Source organism: Heptranchias perlo, chromosome 8 (genome assembly GCF_035084215.1).
Source record: "Heptranchias perlo isolate sHepPer1 chromosome 8, sHepPer1.hap1, whole genome shotgun sequence".
Classification (NCBI taxonomy): domain Eukaryota; kingdom Metazoa; phylum Chordata; class Chondrichthyes; order Hexanchiformes; family Hexanchidae; genus Heptranchias; species Heptranchias perlo.
This window is the reverse complement of record NC_090332.1, coordinates 66,376,543-66,388,873: the sequence shown is the minus strand read 5'-3', so window position 1 is coordinate 66,388,873 and position 12,331 is coordinate 66,376,543. Positions and strand designations below refer to the sequence as shown.

Below are 12,331 nucleotides of genomic sequence, written 5' to 3'. Positions count from 1 at the left end.
TCTGCTCGACATTTCTATTGTCAAACAACAAGCGAATGCCAAGGTCCGTATTTCAGTACACATTAGAGGCCCCAGACTATTTTCAACATTCCCATGGTTACATTTTTTTCCACCACAAAATAAACTGATCATTTATTTTGGGACAGATCTCATGACAACGGCGGGAGGGCGAAATTCAGTTTCAAAGCAAAATTCTAAGCAGAAAAGAAGGAAACCAATTGAAAATACATATGTATCTAATAATATTAATCTGTAAACTCTGTATGTACTAAGTACTAATGTACTAAGTACTAATATACATAGTGCTACTTCAGATTTTGATTCTCAGTTTAAATTTTTCGATTCACACCACAAGAATATCTGTTTGAGGGAATTCTCTGATTGATACAGAAAATACAATCTTACTTTCCTCAGCTGCATACTATCCTCTAATTCCCCTCTCCCACCAGAGTCCCTCTCCTGCCTATTCTCAATTTTTATTCTGTTCTTGTGCTCAAGTGAGTGAGAGGGGAAGAGTGACAGACGCTGCTACTGGAAGGCCTCAACTGGACTCTAAAACCAGTTATTCTCATAAAAGCACAAACGGGAATGAATAGATCCGTTTCATAATGTAGGGTAAATGTAAGGAGTCTTACAACACCAGGTTATAGTCCAACAGCTTTATTTAAAATCACAAGCTTTCGGAGGCTTCCTCCTTCATCTCCACATCATAATGTAGGGTAAGCTAGGATGATCTGTCTCCCAGTAATATTCCCTAACTCCCAGTGAGAAAAGGACAAGGAGCTGCGAGGGTTTATACTAGGCAAATGGGAGGGAGAGGTGCAAGGAAAGCCACTTTATTGTATCATGTGCTTTCAGTAGTTTCAATATGAAAGGTGCTATATAAGTTCCAGTACTGCTATTATTGGGGAGGCATTATAAGTGGCAACACTGGGCAAGAAAAGAACAGGGAGGCAATATCAGGGAGATGAGAGACAGGGAGGTAACATCATGAAGAGCACAGACAATACAGAGACAAGAAAATATCTACTTTTGATTTACATGCTTTTTGTCAAACAGTTGAGTTGCAAATGGAGACAAGGAAATATCTACTTTTGATTTACATGCTTTTTGTCGAACAGTTGAGTTGCAAGTTATTTAGAAGATTCCGTGCTTGCAAATTGCCTGCACATTGGTGGAATAGTCTTCCTTGTGATTAATGTATACAAGAAAATTGTGCTTGGCGTGTTAACTTCAATAGGGCAGATTTTCCATCAGGCAGTACCCGGATTCAAGTTTGTGAGGATCAGGAAATTGGTTGGTGATCACTTCCACCCAGTCCTCACTGAAAACTCCACTGTGATCAATGAATGTAGGGAAACCAGTCTTTGAAATAACAGTGGGTCCCACCTCTGCCGGGATTATGTTCTGGCATGCAAGTATAGCTGCTATTTTAAGCCTATTTGTTAATACTCTTGTTAGCTTATTCTCCTCACATGACTGACTCCAGCTCTCATGCCTCCCTGGAAATTGCATCTCCAAGGTAGGTTCTCCCTAGGGCCACCCATTTGAGGAATGTGAAAATCAGGTCTCTCACCCAATACAAACTCCCGCCATGTCTTTCTGCTCTCATCCTGCTATGAGCAGCCCCTCTCACCTGAAATGCTGATGGCCTTTCTCCCCTCCCCACTCCCTCCCATTCCTTCTCGCTGCTTCCTGCTCCCCACTCCCTCCTATTGCCTCTCGCTGCTCACTGATCCCCACTCCCTCCTGCTGCCTCTCGCTGCTCCCAGCTTGTCCCTCTTCACGTGCTAGTGCCCATTCCCCCTTCCCAACCCATGTGACCTGGGAACCAGCTTTTGAAATTCTTTAAAGAACTTTAACTAAGAGAGTAAAAACACAGGGAACATTTTTAAAGAACTAAAAGTTGGTGCCGAGCTCTCAGCTGGGAACACAGCAAAAGGACATTATAGGGGTGGGTGGGTAACCCCTAACTGCTTGCTAGCAGAAGGTGAGAGCAGTGTTTTAGTTTTTTTAAAGCTCACAGTTCGTTTATACTGTAATTACTAACTAACTGTCTGTAAATTGAGCTTCCAGTCTAAGCAATTTAAATAACTAAAACATGGTTCCCAACGTGGTGTTGAGAAACCACTACAATAAAACTTTTGGGAAGGAAAAATTGATGAAGTCTTAAAGCCTTCATTCTCCTACACCCCATACCACCAGACCCAGCTGCCCATAAGTACGCATTTTACCCCATCTCAATGCTCCCAGACCCCCATCCTCAGTCTTCCTATACCTTCGGACTGCCTTCCCCAATGCATCTATGACCACCACATCCCTGCTTCCAGATACTGGGATTCCCTGGCAGATGTCAGAACTTTCATACAGTAGCCTCACCCACAAATACTCCCTTTCCCACTGCCTCCAGAGCTCACCGCCCTGCCCACAGTTTCAAAACTCCATCCTCCATTTCCCAGTGCTCCAGGAATGCAGAAACCTCAATCCATCTGTTCCGCACTCTAGACTCCCAGTTCTCCGAGATCCCACATCTCCCACCCACTGTTCCACTCCCTGCATCACCTCCCAGTATGCCCACACTAGCATCCCCCCATTTAACTGCTCCAACACCCCACCACCCCCATTTAAAAAAGCCTGGCCTTGGAAGTTGATATTTTCCCCAGATTATGGCACTGTTAGCTAAATTAGATTGTGCAGTCCAAGCATGTGCCATATGCCCAATTTTGCAGGACGCATCCATACCATTCAGTCAACTGAAATGCTGGAATATTTTTCTTTAGACTCTAACAGTTTCCGCTTTGTTGATTTTCAAAATTATTTGAAGAAAAGCTATAGGACAAATTTCAAAAACTTTATTTATGTAAAGTTTACTTATGTTTTTAAAATTTTATATTGGGTTGGTAATTGATGAGTAAGTAGGAGTTAGAGAATAGAGGTAAAGAGAATGTACTCTGTTTGGTGAGATAAGACATCTGTACTGGGATCTCAGCTTTTCACCATATATATCAATGACTTGGATGAAGGAATATAGAATTGTATATCCAAGTTTGCAGATGACACTAAGCTAGGAGGCACAGTAATTAGTGGAGATGAGAGCAGGAAGTTGCAAAGGGACATAGACGGATTGAGTGAGTGGGCAAAACTGTGGCAGATGGAGTTCCATGTGGGGAAGTGTGAGGTCATCCACTTTGGATCCAAGAAAGACAAATCGGAATATTTTGTTAATGGTGAGAGACTAGGAAGTCTCTAGGATGTGGAGGAGTAAAGAGATTAGGGTATCCAGGTACACAGATCACTAAAATATAGTGCACAGGTACAGGAAGTAATCAAAAAGGCTAATGGAATGTTGGCCTTTATCTCGAAGGGGCTGGAATACAAAGGGGAGGAAGTTATGCTTCAGTGGTACAGAGCCTTGGTCAAGCCTCATCTGGAGGACCATGTTCAGCTTTTGGCACTGTACCTCAGGAAGGATATATTGGCCTTAGAGGGAGAACAGTGCAGATTCACTGGGGCTTAAGGGTTAAATTATGAGGACAAGTTGTATAAACTTGGCTTGTATTCCCTTGAGTTTAGAGGATTGAGGGGTGATCTTAATCTCGGTGTTTAAAATGATAAAGTGATTCAATAGGATAGATGCAGAGAAACCATTTCCTCTGGCAGGGAAATTCAGAACAAAAAGGCATAATCGTAAAATTAGAGCTGGGCCATTCGGAAGTGAAACCAGAAAGCACTTTTCACACAAAGTGTAGTAGAAATCTGGAACTCTTTCCCCCAAATGGTTGTGGATGCTGGGTCAATTGAAATTTTCAAGACTGAGAGCGATAGATTTTTATTGGGTAAGAGTATCAAATGATATGGATGAAAGACGGGTAAATGGAGTTGAGGTTTAGATCAGCCATGATCTCATAGAATGGCAGAACAGGTTTGAGGGGCTAAATGGCCTACTCCTGTTCCTATTTTGCAATGTGCATCTTTTTTAAACAGAGGTTGGCTTTTTGCTATCTACCACTGGGGAAATAAGTGAAATGGGAGTGGATGGAATGTTAAGGGTGAGGTAAGTGACAGCGGAGAAAGGGGGAGGGAATAACACAGTGGTTGAACAGTTTAAGGAGGAAGGAGTGATGGGAATGAGTAGGGGTAGTGATGGGAATCAGGGAATGGTAGGAAGGGGATGGCATAGTGGAAATGCAAAGGAGTAGGGGTGCAATGGAGTGAGGGAGTAGGGGAATCACAAGCGATGGGGAAGATAGCAACATCTAAAACAGATTTGCAGAAACTAACTGATAAGGAGTAAGCGTAGAGTAGAATATTTGGATTACACATTAACAAATAAAAGACAACGGTCATGTCATTCGGGAAGCATCAGGAAGCTGTACCAGAAGTTAACAGAACTAAGTGAATCTTACAAACTTAAAATGGCAACAGGGAAAGACCAAAATTGTCAGATAATTGTGGACGAACAGACGAGGAGCAAACGGAAAGGGTACTTTGAAGATCTATACAATGTTCGGAGCATGGTGGATGAATCAATTCTGCAGAAAACGCCCTGTACAAATTGGAGGGGAGTTGATGCTAGATTTCTTGGAAGATGAAGTAAAGATTTCTATTGACAGTTTGCAAAAGAACAAGGCTCCTGGTATTGATAATATAACTGCAGAGTTGTTGCAGACGGGTGAGGAACATACTGTGAAAGTGAGGCAAAGGCTGATTAACAAAATTCATGAAGAAAAGCAAGTACCCGAAGATTGGGGAAAGGCGATAATAATACCAATCTTCAAAAAAAGAGACGAGCGAATGCAGCAATTACAGAGGAAACAGCTTACTGAGTACACTCGAAAAAGTATTTACTAAGACATTGCAGAGGGAAATGAAAAGATGCGTAGAAGTGGTACTGCATGAACAAGCTGGTTTTAGACCAATTAGTACAATGGATCAACTGATCAAATGTGCTGAGCCCGGTTTCAGAGAAATTGATAGAACACACCATCCGTAATTACAACAACTTCATAGATTTTAAGCAAGTCTTCGACAGCGTATGGTGAGAAGGGATATAGCATGTCTTGAGGATGTATGGTTTTCCTGAGAAACTTGTCAAACTGATAGAAAACATCTATAACAAGTCCCTGATCTCTGTTAGAGTGGACAGGAAACTGACAAAATGGTTTAGATCAACAACTGGGATGAGACAAGGATGTATACTGTCACCTGATTTATTTAATCTAGTACTGGAAGCAGTAATATATCTTGTTATAAAAGATGATAATTGACCTTATAGAAACATCTAAAACTAATTTGTAGAGACTAACTGATAAGGTGTACATGGAGAGCAGGACATTTGGATTATAGATTAACATAAAGAAGACAAAGGTCATGTTATTTGGGAAGCATCAGGAAGATGTACACATTACAGTTGAAGGGGATGCAGTTGAACAGGTGGAAACGTTTGTATATCTTGGTAGGTTAGTGTCAGAGAATGGGAGTTGTGAAGAAGACATCAAAAGAAGGATTGGACTTGCCTCTGCTGCTTTTGGAAGATTAAGCAGGATATAGAACACTAAAGATATTTTTGTAAAATCAAAGATGAATTATGAAGCGATGGTTATCCCCATATTATTATACAGATCTGAGCATTGAGAAAAGTTGATGAGCAGGAGATACTAACAGCAGAGATGAGTTGGTTGAGAGGAATACTAGGAGTATCCAGAATGCAAAGAATCAAGAATGATATAATAAGAACATGGCTTGGACACGAAACAACACTCATACAGAAGATCCAAGAAAGACGACTGTGATGATTTGGACACGTTTCAAAAATGGAAACAGCTAGAATACCTTTCATGGCCCTGCATACAGAGCTACATGGAACAATAAGCTGAGGAAGACCAAGGAAGTGCTGGATAGACAATGTCAAGAGTGCCTTGTCACAGATAAGGATACAGATGACTGAAGCAGGCAGGCTAGTTCAGCACCAACAACAATGGAGTGAATTAACTAGGCCCCATCGTCGTTGCTGAGCTGACGGATGGGAATTTAGTACTAGTATATAAAAGATCAAAAATCAGGACTGAAACTATAAGCACTGTGAAAAACCTACCAATAAAAAAGTGCTGAAACTAGACCAATTAAATTGCTCGTAATCGTTTTTTCAACTGTTCACCATGACATTTTTCTCAGTAACTGAAATTTCTAATGTTAAAAATAAGGTTTGTAGCAAAATAAAGACTTCTTTAAACACAGTTGCTTCTGAACAGACATAGTTTCTCCTTAGCAGAATAATACATTGTGCATCACATGATATTACTGTAAAGCGCTTTGGGACATCCTGAGGTTATAAAAGGTACTGTATAAATGCAAGTTCTTTCTATTACTTTTCTGTGCTTATAAATACGTGTATCAAAGGGAGATCTGCTGGTATTATAATACAAAAATAGTATGACTGCATGCATTTCCAGGCCATCATGCGACACCTTCTGTGTCACACCTTGGGCCACTTTGGCTGCCACACTTAATTAGAAGTTGGCCGGTGCTCCAAACCACTGAAGACCTACTCAGAAGACCCTCAACCCCATGAACTAGGATGGAGTTAGTTGCAGAGTTTCACGACGGTCACAGTCCCTGCATAAGTGCCAGGATCGTGCCCATGTGGATTTTCTAGGCCATGGTTTCTAACATGATAAAATGTAAAAAAAACGTGTTTCACAGTAGCATGCTTGAATTCACCCACAAAATTGTCTTTTGAGTCTTTGGGTTCGTTCACTAATGTTTTTACACGACTTTACTCAAATGCCTGGGTTTAGAGTTTATGGCCTAGACATTGGGCACGCGGGAGCACAAGGAGCAATCCTTGCGCCTGAATGGCACCCTTGTTATTGGGCCTTGGGCCTCATTTCTGTCAAGCATGTGAGGTGCAAAGGAGCCTCAGTTAAGTGAGGGACGGGGGAGTTCTGAGACCGGGGAGGGGGGGAAATGATTGGAGGCTGGGAAGGGAGGGAGAACAGAGGCGCAGGAAATCGGAGCCCAGGTTGGAGGGATCAGAAATGGCGGTGATCAAGGGGGAGGTGCAGCGATCGGGGCGGCGGCATGTGGGATCGGGAGAAGCAATCCTGCTCCTCCCGGCCCCACATTCAGGTAAGTATATTTCAAATACTTGTTGGTAACAGGTGATCCCAAGACATGATTTTCCTGAGTGCAGCCGGCAAAGGGCCCAAAGCCTGTTTCAGGCATGAGTACTGCACGATGATTTTTTATCCTTTCTTAATATGGTGGGTGGCACACTTCCAACCGGAAATGTGCGCACACCTCCTACTCGCTATATTGGGGCCTTAGTAGGCCCATTGGCGCCTGAAAAATGGTGCTGCCCGGCTGAATTTCTAGGCCTATATTCTTCCCAAAGCTATCACTCACTTGCAACAGGTAGGAAAAGTGCTCCTTGAATTGCCTGCAGGGTGCCTTCAAGATTCGTTCAGGAAATGCCCAGTAAATTGGCTGAAGTATTCTAAAAATGGAGTTCAGCTTAAAATGGAGTCAGAGGTTGAACTGAATACTGGGAAATGGTTGGAAAGCAAAACTGATTCAAACCATGAAAGTTCTTAAGGCCAATAAAGCCATAAATGTTTGTGCAGATAAACAAGACATTCCTTACTGGCAATAGACATTTGGAAGACTCGGTCCCAGGAAATAACTCCCAGGAGTGACATCTGTGTGGGACCTAAGAGGCACAGACCCACAATGGCACTTAGTGGTACATAAAGATGTCACATCCCCTCATATTTGTGTGGGACACCTTGATGGAGGAAAATTGATAAGTCGGGAATTGAGACAAAAGTGGTCATTTTAACTGAATTCGCCGGGCAGTAAACCCATGGACAAGGACAATATGCCAAGGCAAGTTATCTTGTTTTAGCGGGGTGCAAAATGAGTATTGTACCCGATCCCGTCAATTTCCCAATGGGCAGGTTAAATTAAAATTGCCCCAAAAAAGAGCCCCGTTTCTTTAAAGTCCATTATCCAGGGGCTCAAAGGCATCCCTAGGACCCTTTATGTTTATTAGAAGTGATTAACACCAAAAGGGGTGAACCCTTCTGACACATGTGTCACTCAGATTGATCATTTGACTGTAAGAAGCTTTTGTTTGAAATTAAAGTATAAAAACGATAGTTTGGCACACCTCTAGTCAGTATTAGAGGATGTAGAAAATGTAGATTCTCTTTTTATTTGCTAGATGTATTTTCTCTTTGTTAGCTAGATGATTCTCTTCTTCTGTAAGTAATTTTTACCTAGCAGATGTAAAAAAGTACCTTTTACAAGCACAAAGTATATTCAGGACAAAGATTAAGAGGTTCTAGAAGTCAAATTGAACGGCTATACTAGGCAGGTACAGGCAGAGATAAGAGTGTCACTTAACTGTAAAAGTGTCTGAGATCGAGGAAGTTTTTTTTATTCATTCTTGGGATGTGGGCGTTTCAGGCAAGGCCAGCATTTATTGTCCATCCCTAATTGCCCTTGAGAAGGTGGTGGTGAGCCGAACTCCAATTACAAAAGTGCTATCATACATACGTTCGCTGTTATAAGTTTTTATCAAAATTTTCACATGTGGCAGGCTCAGCATGACCTGATCAACAACAACTTGCATTTATATAGCACCTTTAATGTAGGAAAACCTCCCAAGGCACTTCACAGGAGCGTAATCAAACAAAAATTGACACCAAGCTGAAGAAGGAGATATTAGGACAGGTGACTAAAGGCTTGGTCAAAGAGGTAAGTTTTAGGGAGGGTCTTAAAGGAGGATAGAGAGGTGGAGAGATTTATGGAGGGAATTCCAGAGTTTAGGGCCTAGATGGCTGAAGGCACGGCCACTAATGATTGAGGTAAACAGAGTGGGGGATGCTTAAAAGGCCAGAGTTGGAGGAACGCAGAGTTCTTGGAGTATTGTAGGGCTGGAGGATGTGAACACAAGGATGAGAATTTTAAATTCGAGGCATTGGTAGGCCATGAGCCAATGTAGGTCAGTTAGCACAAGGGTGATGGGTGAGTAGGACTTGGTGCAGGTTAGGATAAGGGCAGCAGAGTTTTGGATGAGCTCAAGTTTATGGAGGTTAGAAGAAGGGAGGTCGGCCAGCAGCATTGGAATAGTTAAGTCTGAAGGTAACAAAAGCATGCATGAGGTTTTCAGCAGCAGAAGGGCTGACGCAATGGAGAGACGGACAATATTACAGAAGTGGAAGTAGGTGGATGGAAAGAACATGGGGTCAGAAGCTCAGGGTCAAATAGGACAGTGAGGTTGTGAACTGTCTGGTTCTGCCTGAGACAGTGGCCAAGTAGGGTGGTCAGAAGTTTAATGGAAATAGGGTCAAGAGAGCAGGAGGTGGGTCTCATGGACAAAATTAGCTCAAAGAGCACATTATGGGAGATAGGAGAGAAACTAGAAAAAGATGGTTCAGGGCTAGGGCTAGAGGGAGCCTTGGGGGAAGCTTGGCTTGGTGGGCAAGATGGAGAGGGATGTGGCAGAGGCAGCTGAACAGATGGTCTCAATCTTAGTGACATATGAGTCCATGAGCTCCTCGCACTGGTTGTTGGTGGTGAGGATGGAGGAGGCACTGGAGAGGGTTTTAAGGAGACAGTTGGTAATGGAGAAAAGAAGTCTGGGGTTATCTTTGCATTCCAGGATGATTCTGGAGTATTGAGCAGTTTTGGCAGAGGAGAGCAGGGCCTGATAATGCTTGATGTGATTCAGCCATATCTGGCAACGAATGGCTAAACCAGATAGGTTCACGTCTGCGCTACTTGGACTTAAGGAAGTGAAGATGGGTGCCGTACCAGGGGAATGACCACTGTGAAAGTAAGGGTTTTACTCGGAATTGGGGCATCAAAGGTGAAGGTTAAGGAATGACTGAGCAGATCGACAGCTGCAGAGGGTCAAAAACTAGATAGTTGGGATAATACCTTGTTGACTTGCAACTTTGCATCTCTAAACTAGAGTGCATGACTAATGGGTAATTTACAATAATTCTATTGATTGACATGGGTGAAGACAACTTCACTTTCAATCATTTTGTTTTTCAAACATTCTCAGCCCCTTATCTCCCCTTCCCAAAGTCACTAGGCCATACTAGGCAAATGTATGAAATTTTCTGCTTTGCTACTTCTGCGTTTCCTTATTTTATTGGTCACCAGTTTATATTTTAACCCCTTTTTACCTATGTATCCTAACAATAAGAACAAGATTGTATAAACTCTGGAAACACTGCTAACCACCAGTACCTTGACTTTAATCTATCTAATAGGCTGGCTCTCTAATGCTGCTAACCTGTCAGCTATCCGGAGATTTAACCCAAATTTAACCTCACCAATTTGCAGTAGTCCCTGACACTGATCTCAACAATAATTTAATAGTTAGTAATTCCGTTAGTGCTGAATTACGGTGACATTACTGAATTTCCTTTACAACCTCTTACTCATTTTCTTAAGTAACACCGTCTATTAATTGTTTGTAATTCAAACTGCTACGTGACCCTGACTACATCTATTTATATCTATTAATTGCTCGTATACTCAGTGTTTAACTTTAAACTGTGATGTTGTAGTCAATAAATAGTTGTTAGTGCATGATTTGTGGTCTGACTTCTTCCTTGGCAATTCGACAAGAAAGGGTTAGTTCATCAGCAGCTAGTGGGTATCCTAATCGAGGTTGGTAAGGTGAACTCAAATTCAATCGAAACTGGGTAGTGTAAAACAGTTTGGCAAACCGACTTAAGCATCACTCATTCTTAGACTTAAACTGGGCGGTAAACTCCAGATGGTTGCTTAGTGAAAAGTTACGAGGTTAAGGGTTCATCTGGTTCCTTGGCATATATTTGTCAGGATACCTAAAAACCAGCGTTATTTCAGCATTATTTTTTATGTAGTTTTCCCCATGAGCAGTACATTCTGAAACTAGAAGTTGCTTGCAACACTTTGTGAATACAGACCTTTCTTCTTTGAAAAAAAGCTACCCTACAGCATTTAGCCATAAATTCATCAGAGAACTACTTTTTGAACTTTCTATAACTTGCTGTGGTCTTATCAGAAGGAAGAAAAATATTGACATAGTTTTGCTGGTGCTGCTGCTAGCCTGTCTGATGTGCCAGTCACCTCTTGCAAGATTTTCTGTGAATGTGCACCCTAGCCTGCAGAATGTCATATATTAATTCAGAGTGGCATGTAGTGGATAGATCTTTTCCTGAAAAAATCTCCAGCATTAAACTTCCATAGAACATAATATATTTGGTAGGTCTGAGGGCATGTTGTGTAGATAGAGCAGACATAACTGCCTGGATAGTTTTTTGTGGATCTATACTTTCCTTTATTGTTAAATAATTGAACCTACTGATGCCACTTATTTTAGGTAATGCCTGAATATACTTAATTTGCATTGTGTAATTTATGATTTATCTCACCCCTTATTTTGTTACTGTTTTACAGAGCAGTCTGAACAGTGATCAAGGCCTAGGCCTGGCCTCATTAAGTGTCATCTATGCAGCCCTTATCCTCTCTTCAATGTTCCTTCCACCCGTGATGATAAAATATCTTGGCTGCAAATGGACCATTGTTATCTCCATGTGCGGCTACGTTGCATTTTCAATTGGCAATTTTTATGCAAGCTGGTAATAATATAAAATCTTACCTTTTACTAGCAATTTGAGCAGTGTTATTGCGTTGTAGTAATAATGTTTTTCTTGCTTGTTCACAAGTTTATAATCACAGAACTCCCCGCTCCTGTACCAATGGATTTTTAAAAATCCAGTGACATTTTAGATAAACCTATCGTATAATCAGACAATTATAGTATCTTACAAGCTCTGAAGAAGCAGGTTTAAAATATAAAATAATATAAGCTTCCCCAGTGGCCAAGTAGCATCACCTGTACTAACTCATACAAACCAATAGATCGCAGGATTGATTTCCAGTTTGTGCTCCGTTAGTTGATCTCAGCTTGGAGCAGTTTTCAAGTTTTTACAATTTGCCTTAGCGCCCCAGGCTAAGGAGAAGAAACAGCAGTCAGAGTTCCCATCTCTGATGACCTCTGTTACAAAGTGGTAATTTTTCACCCCCAAGATCGAGTGGGTTGGGGCGGGTAGGAGGTTAAAGTGCCATCATTTTGAAGCGGGTCCGCATCCCAGTTCCAATGTGCCCACTTCTGGGTTTGACCCAGATGCGCTCGGGCGACAGATACCTGGAAGTCCCGCCAGCACTTAAAGCCGGCGAGCCGATATTTAAAGGGCCAATTGAAAGACTTAAGGTGATTAACTTTTTGTGGATAGTGAACAGAATCGAATTTAACTTCTCCTGAATG

At 41.8% G+C, this 12,331-nt stretch overlaps 1 protein-coding gene across 1 annotated transcript in view; it reads left to right on the top strand.

Annotated features, from left to right (window-relative positions):
* LOC137324656 (protein unc-93 homolog A-like) overlaps nt 1-12,331 on the top strand; it is a 104,618-nt gene that overhangs the window by 210 nt on the left and 92,077 nt on the right. The window contains exon 2 of the mRNA XM_067989218.1: nt 11,461-11,642. Within this exon, the coding sequence (XP_067845319.1) occupies nt 11,461-11,642 (182 nt within the window). The remainder of the gene's footprint in view (nt 1-11,460; nt 11,643-12,331) is intronic.